The sequence below is a fragment of the Echeneis naucrates genome, chromosome 22, assembly GCF_900963305.1.
Source record: "Echeneis naucrates chromosome 22, fEcheNa1.1, whole genome shotgun sequence".
Taxonomy (NCBI): Eukaryota; Metazoa; Chordata; class Actinopteri; order Carangiformes; family Echeneidae; genus Echeneis; species Echeneis naucrates.
In genome coordinates, this window is record NC_042532.1 from 20,541,077 (window position 1) to 20,565,542 (window position 24,466).

Here is a 24,466-nt window from a genome sequence, read left to right on the forward strand (position 1 = left end):
TGGAAAGTCACATTTGTACTCTTAAAACTAGTTTGTGAAACCTGAAAGGGTCACATGACCCTAAACCTGAAATCAAATAAAAAGGATATTTGATCTTCCAGATTTTCAACCTTTATGTCTAAAATAATTGATTTTTGTTTCCTTGGGGGGGGCGTGGCTTACCTGGCAGGTGAGGAGCTGCTGCTCCACGCTGTACTGCATGGCGGATGATTCTGCAGCTGCGGGGGCCCTCAGGCTCCTCTGGGCCTTCTGCAGCCACAGCTCCAGCTGGCTCACCTTCTGCAGGCAGACATGGAGGCCGCCCTCACTGGGACCGGGTCCAGGCTCCTCTGGTCCCTGGGACACAAACACAACACACCTGGCTGAGCCCTCCTGTTCCAGGGTCACAGGTAGAGAGGAGGGGGGGGCTGAACTGGATCCTCAGGCTGTAAACTGAGTCCACCGGAGTCCAATCCTGCCTCTGTCAGTCACTTTCAGTAAGGCTGCTGCTTCGCTCTGCCTGCTCCACCCACCTGTGGCACAAACCACTTCCTGGAGCAACGGCGGCTCACTATCAGAGCCAGAGAGGACAAAAAAAACAAAAAACCAAACAGAAAACAGAGGCCTTGTGCGTCGGGGGAGGAGCTGAGCTGATAGCTGTCACTACAGCAAACACACCTTCATACTTCAGCCACTGCTTCCACTTTAGGATTCATTATTCTGAGCATGTCCCATGAAAAGTCCACACAAGCCCTGAAATTCAAATCTTGTTTTCATCTATATAAAGAAAAAAATATATAAAGTAAAAACTATTTGTTGGTCTATTTTTTTGTTTCGATATTCTTACCAATGTTTTCTTTCTCTCTCCAGACAAACAAAAAATAAATTCAAATCAAAAAAAGCCAAATAAACAAATAAACTGAAAAAATATTTTAAAGAATTTTACTTTTTCTGTAAATTCTGTATTTTTTATTTTTATTTTTAAACTAAAGCTTTCCACAGATTCAGCCTGTGGAAGCCCTGAAGGCCAATTCTGCTGCCAAATAATGGAGCCTGAGCAGGATGTGAACACCCAGAGTCAACAAAGCTGCTTTGAACATGATTAATCTGTTGACTCAAACATTCAGTCAGTTTAATGTAAAGCTCCTTCAGCCTGTCTCCAGTTAGTAACATGCCCAATCAACATCACCTCCTTCATGTGTCGTAAAAAGGCCAAAAACTGAATGTCTTTTTAAATGCAGCTGGCTCTTACTGAGTGTGTGAGAGACCGCTTCAGAAACTTTGGTGCCAAGCTGACTGATGCATTTTAGGAAGAGCGCTTCAGGCTCTGCACAAGGAAAACCACGAGGTAAATGTAAATGAAGGCAGAGCTGTGAGCCGGAGCAGTCGTTGGACTGTGTAGCATGCTGAGACTCACCGGGGCGGCTGCAGGGTGCAGGCCCTCGGCTCGGTCCTGAGGCAGGGGGGTGGAGGCCTCCGCTCGCTCTGCTCTGAGACCGTGTGACGTCTCCACGGAGGGCACGCCACCGTCCACCTCACTGCTTCCTGATCTGACAGCTCTGCTTTCCTCACCAGGTGTGCATGCCTGCTTTGTGAGTGTGTTTGGGGACTTTATGACCGAGTCCCCATCAGGTGTGTGTGTGCTGCCTTCCCCCCTCCATGCAACACCCCTCTGACCCTGCATGAGCTCCTGACACAGAAAAAGAGAGACGGAGGAGTCGATCACCGTTCAGGGTTTATTTGTGTTTGTGCTCTTGTCTGGATATGTAAACAGAATGGAAAGACAAAAAGTGGAACAACGTACAGGTAAAGCACACATGCCAAATAATGTAAGACATCTCAGTGTCGCTGCCTTCAGGTGAAAACCTCACAGCAGCTTCTGAAGTGACCTCATTTTTCTCAGATTGATGCTGACCGACGCTTTCACAAATCTGGCAGCACGGTTCTCTTCTAATTTGAGAATTGTTATAATGAAGTAATACGAATTCAAACGAAAGTGAGGAGGTTTCCACCCGTCAGCAGCAGTGTGTTAATCAGTAATCATGTCACACCAGTGCATTTTCATGGCCGACAGTCTGATTTCTTCAGTACAAAAGCCTTTAAGTGACGAAGCAGACACGGAGTGACCAGTAAAATGTAAGAATTACTCTGTAAACAACAATTTTATTACCACTTCCAGCTGGAAATACAAATGGCAGATGTATTTGAGCAAGCAAACAGTTTATTGTCACAGATATGCGCTGCGTTTTGAGCTCAGACAGTAAATGAGAAGTTCAACAATCAGGAGCTATTTTAAACCACCACTCCCTCTATAAAACGTTATAAAACATACGTCACAACACTGCCTCTTATAAAAACATTAACCCATCAGCATAAAAAGTTCATGCAGATCTAATCACATCCAACCCCACATGCTAAAATAATCCAGTCTGCTGTCACCATCAACCTCATCTCTGGTTCTGTGTCACCTCCATCTCAGATGTGCTCAATAATCCTTCATGTAAACACACATGTACTTAGAAAAATGCATCTATGATCTGTTGACACTGATAATTCACCCAAACTGATCTGTATTAATGGAATCTGGAGTTCTCTGCCATGTAAATGCACTGAGGGTTTAAAGGTGAGACATTCTGAGGAGGAATCTAGAAGAGTTCTGGACTGGAACACGTCAGTCTACAGGAAGTTAGTGAGTCCCAAGTCTAGTTCTAGAAGCCTCAAAATCTGGGCCAGATTCTGGAGGAGCTCTAAGGTCTGATGAAGAACGAGCTGGTTTTGGAGAGGTGTGTCTGAATTTGGTCTAGAAGGAGTTTATGAAGTAGAATTGATTTCAGGGGACACAAACAAATGAACGTTCTCGGTTTGGCTCCAGAGCAGGGTTAGTATTTTTGTATTAAAAAACTTGCTGTGGATTTTGGTAAGGCAGAATTAGTGAGTTTAACGATAGTGGGATTCTGGGAAGAGGTGGGAGCTCCTGTTCTACAAAATCCTACAAGTCGTGCGATGTCGGCTTGATTCTGGAGCACACTGGGAAGTTGTGTTTGCTCAAGAATTCATTCTGGAGGAAGCCTTGAAATCGACAAGCTCTAAAACAGGCTGTGGAGGACGCTGGCGTTCTAGGTTTGGTTTTTGGAGGAATGGCAGGTTTGACTTGGACTGGCTTCAGAAGCCTAAAGATTCAATGAGAAGAAGCTGCGGACGTTGTTTGTTTGCAGGAAGGTTTGGAGATTTTGCACAAAAATCTAGAAGTAGATCTTGGCTCAGGATGAGAGAAAGTGAAAGGTTCTAGATCTAGGAGACTACACATTTCTGCTGCGGCCCAGAGGTGGCTTTGGGGACTTTTAGGGTGGAGGCTGTGTTTACCATGCTCTCAGGCAGGACCTGGGCTCTAGATAAAGCTTCAGATGAACTTGCTTCTGTGGTGTCAGTGGGTCCCTCAACATCCTGAAGAAACATGAGCAGGGTTAGAAGATCAGTCAGTCAGTCATTTAGTCAGACAAGGAGTCACACAGTTATTCATACATTCTGTTAAGGAATTTAAGGCGGTTACGTAAAGTTACACACATTTTGTGTTATGTTTTATAAAACTGTCAAAAAGGGTTTTTTTACACTTCACATCAGTTATTATTAAAGAATATGGGAATTGGAATCAATTATATAATGCAGAACTTATCAATTCACTCTTTCAAGTGAAGCACAACACTAAAATGAGCTCAAATCCTAAATCCAAAAATTCTGAGCAGCTGATAAGAAGAAGATTAATAAGTGAAATTTATCATGGCCGCCTCCTATAAAAGATTAAAACTGAGCTAATTCATTCCAACTTTAGATATAAATATTTAAAGGAAGTCAAAAATATATACAATTACAATTTAAGAGAGGAAACTGAAATACCCTGGTCCTGTTTTCAAACAGAAGTAAGCTCAGTTAATTCAGTTACCTGGGTCTCTGGTTCAGTCTGTTCTGGGTCCTGTCCAGTAGCAGGCTCAGCCTCTTCTGGTTCCTGAGACCAACAATGATAAATATTATAACAGTCTAAATAAAGCTGGTGAAATATGACTGAAAGAGAAAATACTTTGGTTAAACCAATGTGGCACAAACTACAAACACTGTTCAATACTGTCCTCTGGAGGAGGAACCACATCCATGAACGGGTGTGCAGGTGGTTGAAAAAGAATAAAAATGGAAACTTTGGTGATTGCACAGGAGAGGATTTGATCTAAAGGCAGGGGAAGTGGTAGTAGAGATGAGGAAGGTGAAGGAACCAACGAATATGAAGAGATTAATGACATTGGGATGAATCACTGATCAACAGAATTATGTGAAATCCCTCCCACTGCCTGTTTAGTGGATGTCTTTGGGTAACAAGCAACCCAGAAGGGACAGAGAAGAGACCAGAAAGATGGAAGGACATTGAAATGATAGTGGATGATTTTATTTGTTTTTTTTTAATTCCCACGACAGCTCTCGACCTTCTTTACCTCTGGAGAAGTGCCCAGGAAAGTCTCCCAGAGCCACCACAAAACACCTCCTCCACCTTCTTCCACTCTGTGCTGCCCTTCTTCAGCCCGGCGCACGCCCTGATGATGTGCAGAGTCACACAGGGTCGGATGGGGATTGGGTGGAGGGAGCGGTTGGTCAAACGTGCAGCTGGGACACTGAGCTACAGACTGAGGACTGTCTAACATACTGCGTGTTTGTTATGTAGCAAGATTTTTCAGAAACTTTTGGTGAAAAGCTCTGTGATGCAACAAAGATTTTTTAAGATGCAAAAAAGCCAAGACGTATTTCTTGGAAACTTTGGGATCTTTGCTTCTCGGAGAGTATCTGTGATGAATCTCAATGACGCTCAGTGTCCCAGTTCCTGCACTCATAACAGTTCATACTAAAATCATGCTAAAAAAAAAAAAACCAAAACAAAACATTTTCAACAGAGAGATTAGTATCAAGCATGACGGGAAAACAACCAACTCTGACAATGTTAATAATGTGTACGAGTGGGTGTGCATGCATGTTAGTACCAATGACCCTACTCTGTGTTTCAGTACCAATGACAGTGTGAGCGTCTGATAATTTAAACCAAGTTTTACCATCCAGCGATGTTAATTTCATGTGAATGGGGAAAACGTGTTTTGGTGGCAAACCACTGAAGACGTGTGAAGTCGTGGTGTTAATCAGTTTAGTTATTTCAGAGGCCGGCGGCTTCCTTACCTGAGCGGTGTCGGTCGTGGAGATCTGCTCCACGGTCAGCAGTGCAGCTCCAGACCTCTTCAGCACATCCTCTTCGACGTGGACTATTGTGATTTGGCCCTGCTCTTTCTCTTCCGTCTGAGGAAAAGCAAAAACAAACATGGTCGTTTGTCTGCTTCACGCCCAGATCGGCTGATACCGAAGCACAGCACAGAGAATGGAGAGAGGCCCAGACTAACCTCAGCCTCCTGTGATGGGGATTCTGTGAGCTCAGGCGGAGAGGTAGTCTTGACTTGGACTGGTGTCGGAGGCTGCTGGATGAACACAGCAGGGACCTTCTACAGAAAGAGCGAAGCAAATGTGTCAGTGATGGTCCGGTCCATAAGTCTGGACCGACTGATCTACTGTTTGATGAACTGACCTTCTCCAGGTCCAGCAGCAGAGCCTGGAGACTGTCCACCACAGTGAAGACAGTCAGAGTCTCTTCAGCCTTCTCTGGGAGACACAGGTCTGGTTTACACTTCTGGATCTCAGCCACCGTTCTCCTCATGGTCTGGATCTTTTGTTCAATTACCTGCTCACATGAAAGAGACCTTCAGCATTTTTTGTAGTTGATGAATTTACAGTGTGAACCTTTTTTTTGGCAAAGCTGGCTGTTGGACTGACAATCATGTGATTTTAGTCTTCAGTCTCAATCAGTTTGATGAAGAAGATGTTTCCTTTTCCTCGTCTCACCTTCAGACCTTCCTCTCTGGGGCTGGGGAAAGTCTCCGGAGACATCAGTAAAGTCTTGATCTCAGCCACGTCTGTCTCCATCTGCCAGACCTCGGTCTCGATGGCCTCCACCTCCTACAAATCCAACAACTCACAAAGTATTTAAGTGAGTTACATCAGAAATAAAATCAGCTGAAAAGATCAAGATGGAGGACTCACAGCAGCGGCGTGCTCCAGCTGAGACAGAGGAGCAGCGAAGCTGTTCTGAACGTCGGCCACTTGGCGATCGGCGTCTATCAGCTGCTGCTGGAGAGTTGTGACGTCACAAACCTGCGACATTTCCTGCAGCACCGAGCCGAAGCCCTGCAGAGTCGACCGGATCTGTGCCGAGTCGTTCAGCACCGTCTGCAACACAAGACCGAGGAATACTGCTGACGCTCTTTCTTACTTCTCTTTTTGTACGTATGATGTTGTGATGCTGAGGTGAAGAGCTACAGAGGAGGAGCAGAGTGCAGCGGACTAACCTGCAGAGAGTTAACATGGCTTCTCAGACATTTAGCGGTGGTGTAGGTGCAGGGTGCCGCCAGCCACGTCTGCGCTTCAGACATCCAGCTCTTTGAGCTGCTGATCATCTCCTGATGTTCCTGAAGCCACGTGTGAATCTGAGCAGAAACACACAAAGAACATTTAGACTAAAACCTTCATCAAGGAACAGAACCAGTTATTCATGGATCAGCCAGAACAAGCTGACACAAACACAGCAATGTTTTTCTGATGATGAGTAAATATGAGGGACACGTGAGACATTGAACACATAAAGCTGGTCTGGGTGATTAAAAAAAGCAGAAAAAAAAGAAGAAACTAAAAACATGATTTCCTTTCCGTTGTTTGACACCATACAACTCTAGAAGGTAAAAAACTGTGTGAGCTCATCATCTGATGGGAAGCAGAGTCCAGACCTTGCTGAGGAGGGTGGTCCTCTGCTCGGCCTGCTTGCCCAGTCGGGAGTGAAGCTGCTGGACCTCCACCAGCCTCTCTGTGAGAGTCAAGGCCTCCTCCGGGTTCTCCAAGTCCTGCATGGCCACCTCCAGCGCTGCCAGGGCCGAGTGCCACACATCCAGGTCGTCCCAGACACGCTGAGCACAGAGGGGGGATTTACGTTCATTTATTCAGGAATGGAGAGGAAAGGGAACATCCCAACTGTGCTGGCAGGGAAGATTTTATTCATGATCTCAGAAACATCATCAAGCATTTCCTCCAGGTCTCAACACACCTTCTGAGTGATCTTCGCTTCAATCACAGTCGGACTTCTCTGTTCCAGTTTCTTCTGGACTGAACTCAGACCAGCGTGGATCTCTGACAGTTTTGCCCCCAGTCTGTGGACGGGGCCGCTCCTCTCCACGGCCTCTCCCACCTGACGGGTTCATCGGAAGCAAACGTGTCAACAATTACAGGAAGAAATGGTTGTTTTCAAGTAACCCTGAAATAAAATCTCTATTTATCTATTTGTTTATTTAATCAGCATAAAAGAAACAAAGATGAGTTGCTGTAGTCACCAATTAATTGTGTTCTTGAGGATTTCAGCAGATAAACCATTTTAGAGATGTCTGTATATCAGGTTACATTTTTCTACAGTTTCCATCTCAGTCTATTCTTTCATTTCCTTTGAAGACATTTCTGAAACTCGTGCAGACGACGACTCTTTTAATTGCTCCTCAAATTCCTCCATTATTCAACTAATTTCTCTACTTTTGAGAAACAAATTTTCCCTAATTGTTTATTTTTTATCTCATGTTCGTTAAAACCAGTGTCTTGTGTACCTTCACTTCCACTTGCTGCAGCGACTGCTTGACTTCATGCAGTTGACCCTCGATCTCGACCGGGACCAGCGTGTACTTCATTTTTAAGCTCTCCATGATCCGCTGCAGCAAAGCCTTCTGGGTGTACAGCTGGCTGTGGACCTCCTGAAACCAGAGAGAGAAACTTTATTTTCTGTTTTTCAAATCAGCTTTGTGATGACTATCAACGCTGAAAAAGGCAGGATGTTTTAATGCTCTTTGGATTTTTACTGTAAAAATTAGTCAGATTAAAAAAAATATCCTTTTTTGTGAAACATCTCAGTCTCTGGTGTTCTCAGTGTTGTGTTAAGCAGTCAACCCACCTCCTCAAAGTCCTTAGGCTACCCAACAGACAGTAAAAAAAAAAAAAAAAAAACTCTTTCACCTTCAAAAAGATTCTACTTTTCAAAAAAAACCTACAAACATTTAGTAAAAAAAATTACCCTTAAAATGAGAGAAGTACAACAGGGGAGACGGCGTCGCCTGAATGTGTCCGATGCTCTGCTGAAGAGGGAGGTGCATCTTATCACTCTGGGAAACTGAGCATGATGTGTGTGTGTGTGTAAGTGTATGTATGAGAGACTGAGCCTTACAAAGGAAGGGAGGAAGAGAGGGAGGGGGACACAGTAAGTACAGCAGTGTGTGAGTTGATATGCACGAGTGCGTTTTTTTAGGTCAATGTTTGCGAGGACGTTTCTAAAGAACGAGTTTTGGAAAGGAGAAGATTTTGTCGGGTCCTGGATCCTTCAAAGGACTCGGAAGTGGGCTTAGGTTGACGGAGGTTCAGGGGAATGTGCTGAAGGCCCTCACAGGGATATCAATGCCTGTGTGTGTGTGTGTGTGTGTGTGTGTGTGTGTGTGTGTGTGTGTGTGTGTGTGTATCTATGAAGTGACTTGGCTCCAAAGGCCACCTGGAAGATCCACTTACACCAGTGAACAAAAGGTGTCTGGTACAAGAGGGGGAGTTGGGCGGTTGGAGCGATGGGGGGAGATGAGGGAGTGTTCAGGTCTTTCATCAACACAGACCCTCTTCTAGTGGAAGTGTGTGTGTGAGTGTGTGAGAGGACAGAAAGCTGGAGTGGACGGGGAGACGCTGGCCTCTGCTCAGGTTTTGGGACAAAGGGCAGAGTGATTCTCCAAACGGCCTCCGGGCCTGAAGCCAAGTCAAGGGTTCAATGTTTCATATTTACTGGACGCTTTATTCACCATAAATTCCTCCCAAACTTCAGACCAGCAGACCTGAGAAAGTGGGAATAAATGATGACACTTTGGTCGTTCTCACCTGCGTTCCTCCATATTTATAAGATAGCTGACGGCTCAGCTTCGGAAGAATCTACCATGTTAACTGTATTGCGTTATGTTTGTGATGCGTCATTCTCGGCTGTAACGTTCTGTGGATGAGATTTCGAGCTCCGTGTTTCATGTGCAGCTCGTAAAAATAGCAGTGAGGTTACAGTGAGCACAAACACATCATTGTGTTTTCAGTTCAGTTGATGACGCTGTCTTGTCTCATTAGAGACCATTATTTACAGTCCAGCAGGCAGGAGGGAGAGAGGAGCTCCCTCTCTTATGTGCTGTTTAAATCTGAGGAGCCCAATGAGGGAACTGAAGACGTGGTCCAAGGGGAGTTGCCTCCTTGAGTTCTTTCTTCATATTAGCTGGAAGTATTTTACTTTCTATTAAACTTTAAACTTAATTTAAGGAATGATGGAATAAGGACAGAAATGATCAAGCTGCTTGTGTACTGTAGTTGCATTGTGTTTGTCCCACGCTGTGTGTTTCCTCACAGTTTACTTGAGGTCTGCTGAAATAAAACCTGACAGTTTAACAGGTTTCACTTTCTTCCCACTGGTTAAAAGGAGAAACCAGCAGGTGAGCTGTGTGTCCCACCTGAAGATCTTGGCTGCTGCTGCTCTGCTCCATCTCTGACAGAAGACCATCTGCAGCCTCCATCCAAACGGAGATGCTCTGCAGTTCGTCCCGATTCTTCTCCCTCTCCTCCAGCTCCATCCTGGCTGCCTCTAAGCCGTCCCTGCTGCTCTGCTTCACACTGTACAGACACAAAGTGGGACAGAATCTCTGCTGAAATCCACCCAATCGGTTGAATGAGTATTTACTTGAGTATGTACGAGTCTGTCGGTTTACAGGAGATTTGACTTGAATCTTCAGTGAAACATTAAACAGCGTCTCACCTGCTGTATCGGGCTTGCATTGCCTGCAGCTGCTGGCATAGCGGAGTGGGAGGAGCCTCCTCCAGGTGGGCGGGGACACCCAGCAGCCTGGCGGCTCGTAGTTCCAGCGCAGACAGGGATCGATGCTCACAGTCCAGTCGGTCCTGGTACTGCTCCCAGGACTGGATCAGGTCATGAAACTCTTCAGTGGAGGCTTCCAAACCTGAGCCTGTAGGAAGCTCCGTCTCCACCTGCTCAAGAACAGAAGACGCTTTCTCCACCTGAGCAGAAGGAATGGAAAACGTTTACACTGTGGACAGCTGAATTTATAACTGTATGTTTGTATCAACCTTTACTTACGCAGCTGGTGATATCACTACATTCTGTGATCCTCTGTTTACTGCGAGCAGCCATCTCCTGTGTGCAGCGGCGTAGCCTCCACACCCGTTTCCAGACGGCGGCCACGGCCACCTCCCTCCGTCCGTGACAGCTCTGCTCTGGGCACCACTCCTTCAGCTCCTCCAGACGCCTCAGCAGAGACTCCACCTCCTCAGACAGGGCCTGCACCAAAAGGAGTAAGATACAGCACCAGAACAAATAATGCTGGTAAGAAGTTAACGTTACGTACTCTGAGCTTTGCCTCCTGTTCAGTGCAGTCAGCCAGACAGGTGACTTTTTCAGAGATGAGCTGTGATAGGCTGCTCTCTGCGCTTTTCACACTCTGGCTGATTTCATCGTAATGCTTGCTGTAATTCTTGTGTTGTTCCGCACACCTGGGAAAAAAAAAATCAGAATAAAGAGAATAAATTACCTGTGCACTGAAATATATATGTAGCAAAATTGGAGCTGTTTTGAAAACATGGCGGCGTACCTGCTGAGCCGCTCCAGTTGGAGGTGGCCCTTCGCCTGGAGAGTGGACATCTTCACCAGGAGCTGGCTCAGAACATCCTCCAGGAGCTGCTGCACCTTCTGAGGGGACAGGTGGGGATGCAGATTGAACTGGTTCTGCAGCCGCTCCACGTGGCTCTGGAACTGCTCCTGCAGTGCGACCAAAGCCTTCTGGGTCTCCTCCAGCTGTTCAGAGCAGAGTCCAGCAGAGCCCTGTGGTGGCACCAGAGAGGCCTCGACGTCCCCCAGGAACTGCACCGCCTGATTCACATCACAGGTGTAGCTTCTCAGGGCCTCCCTGGCTTTCAAGATGCTTTCCTAAAATATAACAAGAACAAATGACTCCATATAATCAGTTCGACAACATTATCCAAGGCCATTATATTCTGCTTCTGATAGTTTAACAGAGGAATGCGAGAATGATTCAAAGTTGGAAAAATGTGTCAGACTTGGCTGTGCTTCTTTGTGTAATTTAGTGTATTTAACTCGCTCACTCTTCACAGATCAAGACGAAGGAAACTACTTCTACTTGACACAGAATATAATCCAACATGGGAAATTAACGTCAACACAAAGACATGAAAGACATCTTTAAAATTAAAGAGAACAATGCAACTTGCCATTTTTGCGTCACATTCATGGAGAACTGCGTCCTTCAAGAGCATCAGACGTTGGGCTCTGCCTCCTTTTTTCGTGCCCTTGTTTTGCTGTAGAACCTCCAAAGCTCTCATTCTTGACTCCACGGTCCTTTTCAAAGACACGATCCTCCTGTGCTCCTTGTTGACGTCTGTTTCTTTCGGCTCCAGCACTGCGAGTCTCTGAAGCTCCTGCTGGGTCTGCAGAAGAAAAGCGTGGCTGGCTTCCATCTCCGAGTCGAGGTCCAGTTCCTTCAGCAGGCCCCACTCGATGATACTGAGGTTGTTGTAGAGCCTGATCTCCAAGGTGTCGAGGCTCTCCTCGTTCTGTTTCAGCCGATGTCGTTCTACAGTCAGCTGAGAGGGGTAGAGGTCGGCGGAGATCACCTCCAGTTTGGAGCAAGCTTCGTCACACAGACACTTTATGAGAGGAATCTGGACCAGCAGGGTCTGACAGACTTTGTACTTCTCCTCCGGTTCTTCGTTGTCTTCTTTGGTCCTGCGTATCTGCTCCTGAATGTCCTCCCTGAGGTCCTCCACACGCTGCCTCATGTTCAGGTACCTCTCGTGACCTCTGGCTTTCATTTCCAGGCTAACCATTTTGCTGTAAAGTTCAGAGGTCACCAAATACAGCTCCCTTGCCTTTTCCTGGGGAATCCATGGCTGCAGAAGGTCAACCTGGGACTTCTGCGCCAGAATTGTATGTTTGAAAGGCTCCAGCACTTGCAGGGACTCCCTTGTGATGGGAAATCTGTGTTTGTTGAGATCCACCATCATCTGCATCAGGCTTTTCTCAACGGTGATGAGATTTTTCTTGTTTGAATCGACAGTCTGGATGAGCTCATCCATTCCCTTTTTGTTGGCCTTCTCACAGCTAATAATGGCCCTGATGTCCTCCTGGAGGTTTGTAAGCTTTTCAAAAAGCTGACAGTTCTCTGCGACGCTGAGTTCAGAGGAAATGTCTTTACTCTTCATTAAAAGAGCCTCACAGACGGCGGCCTGCTTATCGGCCTCAGCCAGCGTCTCCTGAATCTGTCGAGCTCTGCGGTTGAGTTCATTGGGGCTTCTGAGCTCACTGTCTGCGTTCCTGCAGGCTTCTCTGTGCAGATGAGCCACGACCCAGGAATCCAAATCTGCCATCTGCTCTGAGAGCTTCTCTCGGGTCTGCAGCCCTGACTCTATCTCTCTCACAGCCTTTGCGAGCTGATCAGAGGTGGACTTGGAGAGTTTCTGGAGAGAGTCCAGAGCAGTGTGAAGCATGGGCACCTCCTCAGTCTGGTCCAGCTGAGGAAGCAGCTCCGTCACCTCCTCCACCAGCGACTGCAGTTGGCCCTGTTTGACCATCACCTCGGACTGCAGCTTCTTCAGATCTCTGATCTGCCGGTGAACCTCCTCAGGAAGAAGAGCCACCCTCTTCCTCCTGCCCTCGATGTCGCTCTCAGTCTGCTTCGCCCAGGCAAGGCCGTCCCTCATCACCATGATGATCTTCTCCATGATGGGGTTACTGCTGTCCTGAGTCTGGGTGGACACGAGCTCCCCTGTGGAGCTGAGTTTGTCTTTGACCGTCTGGAGTCCCTGTTGGATTTCTTTGGCTTCCTTCTGCCACAGTGCGCTGAGCAGCAGCTCCTCTAAAAGCTTCTGCAAATACAGACATTTCTGCCTGGTAGCTTTAAGCTCAGCATTTGCTTCCATCAGCTGCTGCGCCTTCTTACAACTCCACCCAGTAACTGAAGGAGATGTGACTTTGAGGTCTTTGTCAATTTTTCCCAAGTGCTCCTGCAGACCTACAATCTCTGCCTGAAGGTTGGTGAGCTGCTGAGAATGGATTTTTGCCAGATGAACGCTCCTCTCCACAGCTCTCTCCAGGCCTCTCCACTTCTCATGCAGGTTCTTCTGCTGAGTCTGTGCAGTTGCTCGCTCAGACTGGCTGAGGTGAGGCCACAACTTGGTGTAGGTGACGAGCAGCTCCCCGAGAACCGTCCTTTTCTCCTCCATTCTTCTCTGCAGGGAGCACAGTTTCTCTGCCTCCTCGGAGCTGCTCTGCTCTCGTGACCTGAAACAAACAAAAAAAAAAAGTAATTTTGGGTATGAAACTACATCAGAGTCACACACGCAAAGTCTGTCTTTATGTGACTTTCTCACATTTTCACAGAATCCAGTCCTGCTGTCTCTCTCTCCAGTGTGGTCGTGGCTTTTTGGACCTGTGTGCAGAAATCTGTCACAAGCTGCAGCTGGGCCTCTTTGTTCTGGATTAGGGCAGCTACATCCTGAGTGGCGGTGCTCCACTGATCCTCCATGTGCTCCGACGTGTCCCTGTCCTCCCCATCAGCTCCTCTCAGCTGGGACAGGGAGAACTTCTGTGCCTGGATGGTCTCTCTGCACTGCTGCACTCAGTAAGTCACAGTAAACACAGACAATCATCCAAAGTCTGATCAGCTAACACAAACGTTATGTTTATTGAGATTAAGTTGTTATTGCATGTAAAGTAAATTGCCACAGGTGGTTACACCCACGAAGCTCTGTTGCGTAACAGCTTTGGCACATGTGTAGTTATTTTTAATTTATCACCTCTTGGCTGACATAGTTATTCATTAAAGACGCAGCACACTGGAGGCATTTTAAAGAAAGCCATGAATTTCCAATCTGGTGTCCAACTCCACCTCCATCTAAAAATCCAGCTGCTGCTGTAAATCATGTTGTCTCTTTGGTGACATCTCACCTGAGCCTCCTCCACCTGCTGGGCCATGGCAGTCAGGTTGAGCTCAGCCGGGCGATTCTTCAAGCTCAGCACCTTAGAGACCAGTCTGCTCAGACAAACATCCTGATCACTCGTACACGTCTTCAGAGCCTCTGAAGCGTCTTCCACAGATTTACCCTGGAGAAAAAAAAGAGACACGTCAGAGACCAGAACAACTGAAATGACATCTTTGCATTTAAAAGCTGGGTGCAGGATCTGACAGCCTCAGTGAATTTAGTACCTCCCAAAGTCGACTGCTAGGTTCTGTCCCAGGAAGCAGCTGTATTTCTGTGAAGATGTTTCTCATGGCAAAGCCTACAGGACCCTCCAGAACACCTTTGTCCTCTTTGTTTTCCTGAGCTGGTAGTCCTTCTGCCTGGCTAACTTCAGCTGATAATTTCTGAGCCACCTGCAGTGATAAATAGTGATGTCTCTGTTAGTGCTGTGTGTCTATTCTCAACATACAACTGCATACCGTTGAGCTAAGGAAATACCTCTCTCTATTTGTGAAACAAATTCATCCCATCCAAATCAAAACGTTTCCCTGAATGAGTGAGTGTATGCTCTTTGGGCAGCAGGATGGTGATATCATGTTTCTGTCCTGAGGCAATGAGGTCATAAATGTCTCTAGCTTTTGTTTTTGTTCTTGGCTTTACCTCTGATGTTAATAACACACACTTATGTTCAGCCACAGATCTTAAATAGGGATCTTATGAAAGTTGCTTTTTCAGAGGATCTAAAGGTGGATTGATCAGACTGATGGATGTCTGAAGAAGTTTAGGGAGTGAGTGAAAACCAGTACATGAAGGGGGCTGATTGTGTGACGTTCCTGGAGGAAGGAAACTAGATTTATTTTCTTTTCTTTGACTGACATGGTTGTTGAGGGAAAAAGAAATAATCACATCACGTCTCACCTGTGGCAGACCAAAGCCCAGAGGCCTCACTCCACCGGCGGTGGCGACATCAGGTATCTCTACTCTGACTGCTGTTTCCCTTTGATGCTCCTCAGCTGGCCTCTTTTCCTCCTCTTCTTCTTTCTTTTCTGTTTGGACCAGTCCGAGTCCACACAGAGATTCAGGACTGCTCTGTTGGACTTGGACTATCCCGGTCATCTTAACTACAGACTTGTCTGTGTCAGTTGTATCCTTTCTTTCTTTGACTGTCTCAAATTGAACACTTGCTTCCTTTTCTGTTGTGACGGTTTTGTATTCATCCACAATTGTGTGGATTTTGTATGTGACGGATGTTGGATCCTTCGTCTTATCATCCATTCCATGTGTCAACACTTGAGCCATGTCAGGATCTGTTAGTCGTTCTCGAGTGATTGTGAGATCTAGCTGAGAATCAGTTTGTCTTGGTTTAACGCCTTCTTCTTCAGTAAAGATTATTTCTACGAATTCTGTCTTTGCTGTTGAATCGGCAGAAACGGTCTGAGCAGCCGGCTGCTGACTTTCAGTGCTGATTTGTTGCATTTTCACTTCTGTCTTAGCTGCAGCCGTCTCATGATGGACGCCAGCCATCTCTTCTTTGGTTTCTGGTGATTTTTGCACTCCTGCAGCTTTTGGTTCCTTTACTGTGAGAACAGAAACATTTCCGTCCACTTGACCCGTTGGTATGTTCTGCTGCAAAGCACGGACGTCAGCCTCCTTGTGGACTTTCTCCGCCTGGTGGGGATCAACCTTCACTTCCGCCGTGGTCATCACAACAGCTGTTGTTTGTGGCTGAACAGTGGTGGATGTCAGGTTTTTGTTTTCATACACAGCACTTGTTTGATCGATATCAGTGATTGATTCCTTTGTGATCTTTACAGTTGTGACCTCACGCTCCTTCATTCCGGCCTGTGTATCTGACTTGTCAACAGACTTGTCCTCCAGACTCCGGGGGGTGTCATGCACATCTTTTGCAGACACGTCAGCACGACCTTCCTGAGCTCCGCCATCTTTGATCTCTTTGGGTCTCTCCTGTGCAGTTTTCAACACTTCTAGCTTCATCGCGGCAGAAGCACCAGAGCTGAGCTGACTGGAGTCAGAGGGAGCCACACTCTCCTGCCTCTCACCAGTGATTTGTTGAATTTCTGCTGCCCTGTCTGGATGAATGTCAGCTGTCGTCTCGTTCTTCTCCGGCTGTCTTTCACTCTGGGTTGGAACCGTCCCCATCCTTTGCTCTTTTGCCGTCATAACAAATGTGCTTTCCTGCTCCGCAAGACCGGTCGGTATATCGAGTTGGATGAAACGCACCTCTCGCTCCACGAGGATTCCCTCCAGCCCATCAGACTTCTCGTCCCGGCTCTTGGGCTCACCATACGTTAAAACGTCTTGCTTTTCTTGCGCTCCTTGTTTCGTGACCTCAGCAGCTTTTCCCTGTGTGATTGTTGAGAGCTCCATCTTAGTTTCAGTGTGTTTTACTTTTACTGTGCCTTGCTCATACAAACTTATTTCTATAAGTTCGGTCTCACTCCCACGCGGTTGCAGTAATTGAGAAACAGCAAATTGGGGCTGAGAAGACTCCTTTTGACTCACATCCTCTTGGCATTCAGTACTGCTTTCTTGTACCTTAATCACAGTCACCTCAACCGCAGAACTAGCCTCATCTTTGTTTTCTGGCACCTTTTCACTTTGGATACTTGTTTGAAAACTATCTGGTCTTGGCTGTGTAGCTCCTGTGATGGTTGTGTCTGGGGTGGTCTGTACGTCCAGCTGCAGAACACGTATTTCAGGCCCGACGCATATTTTCTCCATTTTGACAGACTTTTCAGCCACAGCTTTGGGCGCCTCGTCGTTGCGTTGTTCCAACTGTGTAGGAAGCTGTTCGTGGGCACCATGTTCCATGTGGACCAATTTGGTTCGTTCATGTGTGCTTCTTAAGAGCTCTATGTGAGTCTCAGTTAGGCTTGGTATAACCATATGTTGTTCAGATAAGTTCATTTCTACAATTTCAGAAGCAGGAAAAATGGGCTGAGCAAAGTCCTTTGGAGCCACATTGTCTGGAAATTCAGTAGGGGTTTCTTCAACAGTAACATTAGTTGGAGCTGTGATCACTTCTGTGGCTGAAGGTGCCTTCTGACTATCAGACTCTTCTTTGGTCTTTGTCAGCTCTGTGCTAACAATCTCTGAGGAAGGCTTAAGATCCTTTGACTTTCTTTCAGGTGGAAAAGGTTTTCCTTTCTCTTCAACAGTAACAACAGTTGGAGCTGTGATCATCTCTGGAGCTGTAGATGTCTTCTGACTATCAGACTCTTTTGTCAGCTCTGTGCTAACAATCTCTGAGTAAAGTTTAGAATCCTTTGACTTTCTTTTGGTTGGAGAAATTTTTCCTTTTTCTTCTTCAGGTGGAGCTGTGACATCCTCTGGAGGAGAAGCTGGCTTCTTGCGATCTGGCTGTTCTTTGGTCTTTGTCAGCTCTGTTCTAACAACTTTTGTGGCTGAAGGTGGCTTCTGATGGTCAGGTTCTTCCTTTGTCAGCTCTGTGGGAACAACTTCTGTGGAGGACTTAAGATCCTTTGACTTTCTCTTGGTTGGAGAAAGTTTTCCTTTCTCTTCAACAGTAACATCAGTTACAGCTGTGATCATCTCTGGAGCTGTAGATGTCTTCTGACTATCAGACTCTTTTGTCAGCTCTGTGGTAACAACCTCTGAGTAAAGTTTAGAATCCTTTGACTGTCTTTTGGACGGAGAAACTTTTCCTTGTTCTTCTTCAGGTGGAGCTGTGACATCCTCTGGAGGAGAAGCTGGCTTCTTGCGATCTGACTGTTCTTTGGTCTTTGTCAGCTCTGTGGGAACAACTTCTGTGGCTGAAGGTGGCTTCTGGTGATCTGGCTGTTCAGGTTCTTCCTTTTTCAGCTCTGTGGGAACAACTTCTGAGGAGGGCTTAAGATCCTTTGACCTTCGTTTGGTTGGAGAAAGTTTTCCTTTTTCTTCAACAGTAACATCAGTTACAGCTGTGATCACTTCTGTAGATGAAGATGGCTGTTCTTTGGTCTTTGTCAGCTCTGTGGGAACAACTTCTGTGGAGGGCTTAAGATCCTTTGACTTTCTTTTGGTTGGAGAAATTTTTCCTTTTTCTTCTTCAGGTGGAGCTGTGACATCCTCTGGAGGAGAAGCTGGCTTCTTGCGATCTGGCTGTTCTTTGGTCTTTGTCAGCTCTGTTCTAACAACTTTTGTGGCTGAAGGTGGCTTCTGATGGTCAGGTTCTTCCTTTGTCAGCTCTGTGGGAACAACTTCTGTGGAGGACTTAAGATCCTTTGACTTTCTCTTGGTTGGAGAAAGTTTTCCTTTCTCTTCAACAGTAACATCAGTTACAGCTGTGATCATCTCTGGAGCTGTAGATGTCTTCTGACTATCAGACTCTTTTGTCAGCTCTGTGGTAACAACCTCTGAGTAAAGTTTAGAATCCTTTGACTGTCTTTTGGACGGAGAAAGTTTTCCTTTTTCTTCTTCAGGTGGAGCTGTGACATCCTCTGGAGGAGAAGCTGGCTTCTTGCGATCTGGCTGTTCTTTGGTCTTTGTCAGCTCTGTGGGAACAACTTCTGTGGCTGAAAGTGGCGTCTGACTGTCAGACTCTTCTTTTGTATTTGTCGGCTCTGTGGGAGCAAGTTCTGAGGAAAGTTTACGATCCTTTGACCTTCGTTTGGTTGGAGAAAGCTTTCCTTGCTCTTCAACAGTAACATCAGTTACAGCTGTGATCACTTCTGTAGATGAAGATGGCTGTTCTTTGGTCTTTGTCAGCTCTGTGGGAACAACTTCTGTGGAGGGCTTAAGATCCTTTGACTTTCTCTTGGTTGGAGAAAGTTTTCCTTTCTCTTCAACAGTAACATCAGTTACAGCTGTGATCATCTCTGGAGCTGTAGATGTCTTCTGACTATCAGACTCTTTTGTCAGCTCTGTGCTAACAATCTCTGAGTAAAGTTTAAGTTTCTTTGACCTTCGTTTGGTTGGAGAAAGTTTTCCTTTTTCTTCTTCAGGTGGTGTTGTGACATCCTCTGGAGGAGAAGCTGGCTTCTGCTGATCTGGCTGTTCTTTGGTCTTTGTCAGTTCTGTGGGAACAGCTTCTGAGTCCTGTGGAGCCACATTGTCTGGAACCTCAGTCGTAGTTTCTGGTCCTTGGGTTACTGTGATCTTTACAGAAGCTTCCTCTGGTTTAACATCAGCAGGAGCTACATCTTTGTTCTCTGGCAATCTCTGGCTCTGGATACATGTTTCAACAACAGCTATTTTTGATACTGTGATGTTTTCATTCTCTTTTGGACTGGTTGGCATGTCTGGTTGGAGAACACGCACTCTGGATTCCCTTTGGACTTTCACAGACCTTTCGGCCAGGATCTCTGCGATATCTCGTGTAGACGCTTCAGTTTGCTCTCCTTCCTGTGTGGCTTCCCAACACTCCTGAGCTGTGTCAAGCTCAGGTGAACTTATTTCTGAAAATGTCTTTGCTTCATGTGGCTGCACAGCTGCACCATCAGCAGAGGCAGGTTGGGCAGATTTAATTCTAACCACATTTTCAGCACGGCTTTGTTCAACTGCAGCCTTCTCTGGCTGAACATTCGTGGCAGTCACAGTCTTGCTCTGTGTTACTTTTTCACTTGGCTGGATATCCCTCCCTGGCTCTTTCACGTTTGAGACAGTTATTATTTCACATTTGTGTGTATCTGTCTTTGCACTCATTTGTAAAATGTTGATTTTGGTTGATGTTTCAGCTGGGCTCTCAGAAGAATCTTGTGTCTCGTGTGTCGAGACTTCAACTATCTCTGTTTGGACCACGTCCTTGTCCTTTCTGGGTATTTTCTGTTTGGATTCCACGGGCTTAGGCTGCCTCAATGATTCACTTGTTTTGGTTATTTCTGCCACTGGGGAAACAGCAGAGGGAAGTTGAGTGCCGTCCTCTTCCTCCACAGCCACATGTGTCTGGGTAACGCCGACGTCAGGCATATCAAGGACCAGATATCTCGTCTGAATCTCTGGTGTCTTTTTCCATAACTTGTCAATGTAATCTGCTCTCTGCTGCGGGCCAGCAGGCTCAGAGGGGCGAGGTGGTTGTATTTGAGATGCTGTACTCCTGTCTCTTTCTGTAGACTCCTTTAGCTCTTTTGGAGGTTTAGACATTGTAAGTGAAATAGGCAGGACAGACTCCAGATGTTCAACACGAGGAGATGAAGTAGAAGAATCCATTTCAACATCAGCTGTCTCAGATGTGTGAACTGCGGCCACTTTCTTCCCTAAAAGTTCCTGAACAGCATCAGCACCATCGCCCTCAGCGGTTTTCTTTTCGTGTGCCCAGCTGATGTCCTCTACAGTAGTTTGATTCACCTCTGCAGTTTCCACTCGTTGGGGGACAGTTGATTCAACAACATTCTTGACAGTCTTCTTTTTCTGAATCTTGGTTTGCGGTGATTGTGTCTGTTGTGAGGTAATTTCCTGAATAGGTTTGGCCTCTGGAGACATCACAGGTCTCTGGGATTCTTTCTTACGTATTTCAGGTTGATCAGTTGTATTTGAGATGGCAAATGTCTCTGTGCTGTTTGACTTTCTGCTGGTTGGTATAAATGTTGTTCCTTCCAGAACCACAGTTTTAGTCTGCTCTGTGACCTTCTCAAAGGTTGTGACAAGAAAAAGTTTTCCTTTCTCTTCAACAGTAATCTCAGTTGGAGCTGTGATCATCTCTGGAGCTGCAGATGGCTTCTGACTATCAGACTCTTCTTTTGTATTTGTCGGCTCTGTGGGAGCAAGTTCTGAGGAAAGTTTACGATCCTTTGACCTTCGTTTGGTTGGAGAAAGTTTTCCTTGTTCTTCTTCAGGTGGAGCTGTGACATCCTCTCTAGCAGGAGTTGGCTTCTGGTGATCTGGCTGTTCTTTTGTCTTTGTCAGCTCTGTGGGAACAACTTCTGAGTAAAGTTTAGAATCCTTTGACTTTCTTTTGGACGGAGAAAGCTTTCCTTGCTCTTCAACAGTAACATCAGTTACAACTGTGATCACTTCTCTGGCTGAAGAAGTCTCCTGGCTGTCTGACCTTTCCTTTGTCTTTGTCAGCTCTGTGCTAACAATCTCTGAGGAAAGTTTAGAATCCTTTGACTTTCTTTTGGGTGGAGAAAGTTTTCCCTTTTCTTCTTCAGGTGGAGCTGTGACATCCTCTCCAGCAGGAGTTGGCTTCTGGTGATCTGGCTGTTCAGGTTCTTCCTTTTTCAGTTCTGTGGGAACAACTTCTGAGGAGGGCTTAAGATCCTTTGACCTTCGTTTGGTTGGAGAAAGTTTTCCTTTCTCTTCAACAGTAACATCAGTTACAGCTGTGATCACTTCTGTAGATGAAGATGGCTGTTCTTTGGTCTTTGTCAGCTCTGTGGGAACAACTTCTGAGGAAGGCTTAAGATCCTTTGGCTTTCTTTCAGGTGGAGAAAGTTTTCCTTTTTCTTCAACAGTAACAACAGTTGGAGCTGTGATCATCTCTGGAGCTGTAGATGTCTTCTGACTATCAGACTCTTCTTTTGTCAGCTCTGTGCTAACAATCTCTGAGTGAAGTTTAGAATCCTTTGACTTTCTTTTGGGTGGAGAAAGTTTTCCTTTTTCTTCTTCAGGTGGAGCTGTGACATCCTCTCCAGCAGGAGTTGGCTTCTGGTGATCTGGCTGTTCAGGTTCTTCCTTTTTCAGTTCTGTGGGAATAACTTCTGTGGCTGAAAGTGGCGTCTGACTGTCAGACTCTTCCTTTGTCTTTGTCAGCTCTGTGGGAGCAAGTTCTGAGGAAAGTTTACGATCCTTTGACCTTCGTTTGGTTGGAGAAAGTTTTCCTTTTTCTTCTTCAGGTGGAGCTGTGACATCCTCTCTAGCAGGAGTTGGCTTCTGGTGATCTGGCTGTTCAGGTTCTTCCTTTTTCAGTTCTGTGGGAACAACTTCTGAGGAGGGCTTAAGATCCTTTGGCTTTCTTTCAGGTGGAAAAGGTTTTCCTTTCTCTTCAACAGTAACAACAGTTGGAGCTGTGATCATCTCTGGAGCTGTAGATGTCTTCTGACTATCAGACTCTTCTTTTGTCAGCTCTGTGCTAACAATCTCTGAGTGAAGTTTAGAATCCTTTGACTGTCTTTTGGGTGGAGAAAGTTTTCCTTTTTCTTCTTCAGGTGGAGCTGTGACATCCTCTCCAGCAGGAGTTGGCTTCTGGTGATCTGGCTGTTCAGGTTCTTCCTTTTTCAGCTCTGTGGGAACAACTTCTGAGGAGGGCTTAAGATCCTTTGACCTTCGTTTGGTTGGAGAAAGCTTTCCTTGTTCTTCAACAGTAACATCAGTTACAGCTGTGATCACTTCTGTAGATGAAGATGGCTGTTCTTTGGTCTTTGTCAGCTCTGTGGGAACAACTTCTGTGGCTGAAAGTGGCTTCTGACTGTCAGACTCTTCCTTTGTCTTTGTCAGCTCTGTGGGAGCAAGTTCTGAGGAAAGTTTACGATCCTTTGACCTTCGTTTGGTTGGAGAAAGCTTTCCTTTTTCTTCAATAGTGACAACAGTTGGAGCTGTGACATCTTCTGTGGCTGAAGGTGCCTTCTGACTATCAGACTCTTTTGTCAGCTCTGTGCTAACAATCTCTGAGTAAAGTTTAGAATCCTTTGACTTTCTTTTGGGTGGAGAAAGTTTTCCTGTTTCCACAACAGCCATTTCAGCTGGTGTTGTGACCATCTGTTGTGTTGAAGACGACCCCTGACTGTCAGGACCTTCCTTTGACGTCCTTCTATTTGTTTTAACGTTAGTTTCGTCCACAGTAGCAGATTCAGTAATTTGACTTTTATCTTCTCCCACAACAGCCTGTGCAAGTTTCCCAACTTGAGCTTCTTTCTGATCTTGCTTGGACTCCGCTTCAGCCGCGGCAGACACTTTCTCTGGAGCTGTGGTAACAAAACCTTCTGATATTGTATCTTTAGAGTCTACTGCAGCATTCTCTCTGGCTGGCTCTTTCATGATTTCTGACACAGTGACTTCGGTAAGTTCTGGTGAAACTTGTGACTTTGACTTTCTTTTTGACGGTGAAAGTTTTCCTGGTTTGTTAACAGTGCTTTCAGTTGGTACTGTGGTCACATCTGCAGCTGAGGGCTTTTGACAGCTAGCTTCTTCCTTACGTTGTTCAGGCCTCGCATCAGGTGGCCTAACAGGGGTAACTATAGTCTTTGACATTGTCACAGTGTCACCGCTCTTTGACTTTCTTCTGGTTGGTACAAGCTTTGTTTCTTCAACAGCAACATTATTCTTCTCGACACTGGCCACTTGATCCAAATATCTTTCACCTTCTGTTATTTGAGGTACCACAGTGTCTGACAGTTTAAGAGGAATTTCTGTACTCTTGGACTTTCTCCTCGGTGGCAGAAAGTGACCTTTTTCCACATCTGCAGTTTCAGCATCTGAACTTTGTGAGAGGGAAGTTGCAGAATGCTCCTCAGGTTCTTGCTTTGCTTGCTTTGGTACAGCGAGACTCTTTGACTTCTTTCTGGTTGGTATAACTTTACCTTCTTCCACACTAACAGTCTCAGATGATTTTGTGCTCACCTGTGCAGCTGAAGAAGTCTCAGGCTTTTCATGGTATTCAGTCGTTACTACTTGGGAACTGACTGATTCTGTTATGGAAACTTCTGAGCTCATGAACTCCTGTTCTTTTGGGTCAGGTGTAGGTTGAACAGCTTCTGTTTCTGTGATTGGCTCTGAAGTTGGTTGAGTAGTTAAAGCTTTTGACTTTCTTCTGGTTGGTACAGGTTTAGTTTCCTCACCAACAACAGGTGCAGACTTACCACTGTCCTTTTGAATCAGCATTGGTTCCTCTAAAGCAGGTTTCATTTGCTCACTTGTTACATCTAGCTTTATACTTTTAACAACATCTGTAATAAATTCTGAAGCATGTGCTGGACTCTGAGATTTGGTTTTGGTTATTTCAGCAGTGCCTTGGCCCTCCAAGTCTGCTGACACATTAAGCTTTATTGTTTCAGTCTCAGTTTGCATGGCCTCATCCTCAACAGATGTAGAGATTTCTGTGGAGGTCATTGTTTTTTGTTGTTTAACTTGTGTTCCCTCAGTTGCATGCTTGCTTTTTCGTGGTGGCGCCACAACAGTAGTCTTTGTCTCCTCTAGATTAACTGACTGGACATCAGAGGACTGAATGTCAAGTGGTTTTTGTTTCCTCCTTTCATCAAGTTCCTTGAATGAAAGAATGAAATCAAAATTACTACAAATTTACTTTGCTGTTCCTCAAGTACAACAAAATACTGAATCAATGGCTTCCCTTCATGTGTATATTTTCACATTATTTCAACAAAACTTTCTCATCATGATTAAATGAAATTCCAAATGTATTTAC

At 45.7% G+C, this 24,466-nt stretch overlaps 1 protein-coding gene across 1 annotated transcript in view; it reads right to left on the minus strand.

Moving 5' to 3' along the window:
- The window catches only part of LOC115036042 (nesprin-2-like), a 91,345-nt gene that overhangs the window by 32,056 nt on the left and 34,823 nt on the right, over positions 1–24,466 (minus strand). The window contains 24 exon segments of the mRNA XM_029494144.1: positions 163–336; positions 1,397–1,669; positions 3,343–3,423; positions 3,920–3,982; positions 4,461–4,559; positions 5,191–5,307; positions 5,409–5,507; positions 5,591–5,743; positions 5,905–6,018; positions 6,103–6,288; positions 6,408–6,545; positions 6,843–7,019; positions 7,157–7,297; positions 7,704–7,847; positions 9,612–9,771; positions 9,914–10,173; positions 10,253–10,453; positions 10,521–10,665; positions 10,764–11,098; positions 11,401–13,468; positions 13,558–13,799; positions 14,135–14,290; positions 14,394–14,561; positions 15,067–24,306. Of these exon segments, the coding sequence (XP_029350004.1) occupies positions 163–336; positions 1,397–1,669; positions 3,343–3,423; positions 3,920–3,982; positions 4,461–4,559; positions 5,191–5,307; positions 5,409–5,507; positions 5,591–5,743; positions 5,905–6,018; positions 6,103–6,288; positions 6,408–6,545; positions 6,843–7,019; positions 7,157–7,297; positions 7,704–7,847; positions 9,612–9,771; positions 9,914–10,173; positions 10,253–10,453; positions 10,521–10,665; positions 10,764–11,098; positions 11,401–13,468; positions 13,558–13,799; positions 14,135–14,290; positions 14,394–14,561; positions 15,067–24,306 (14,934 nt within the window).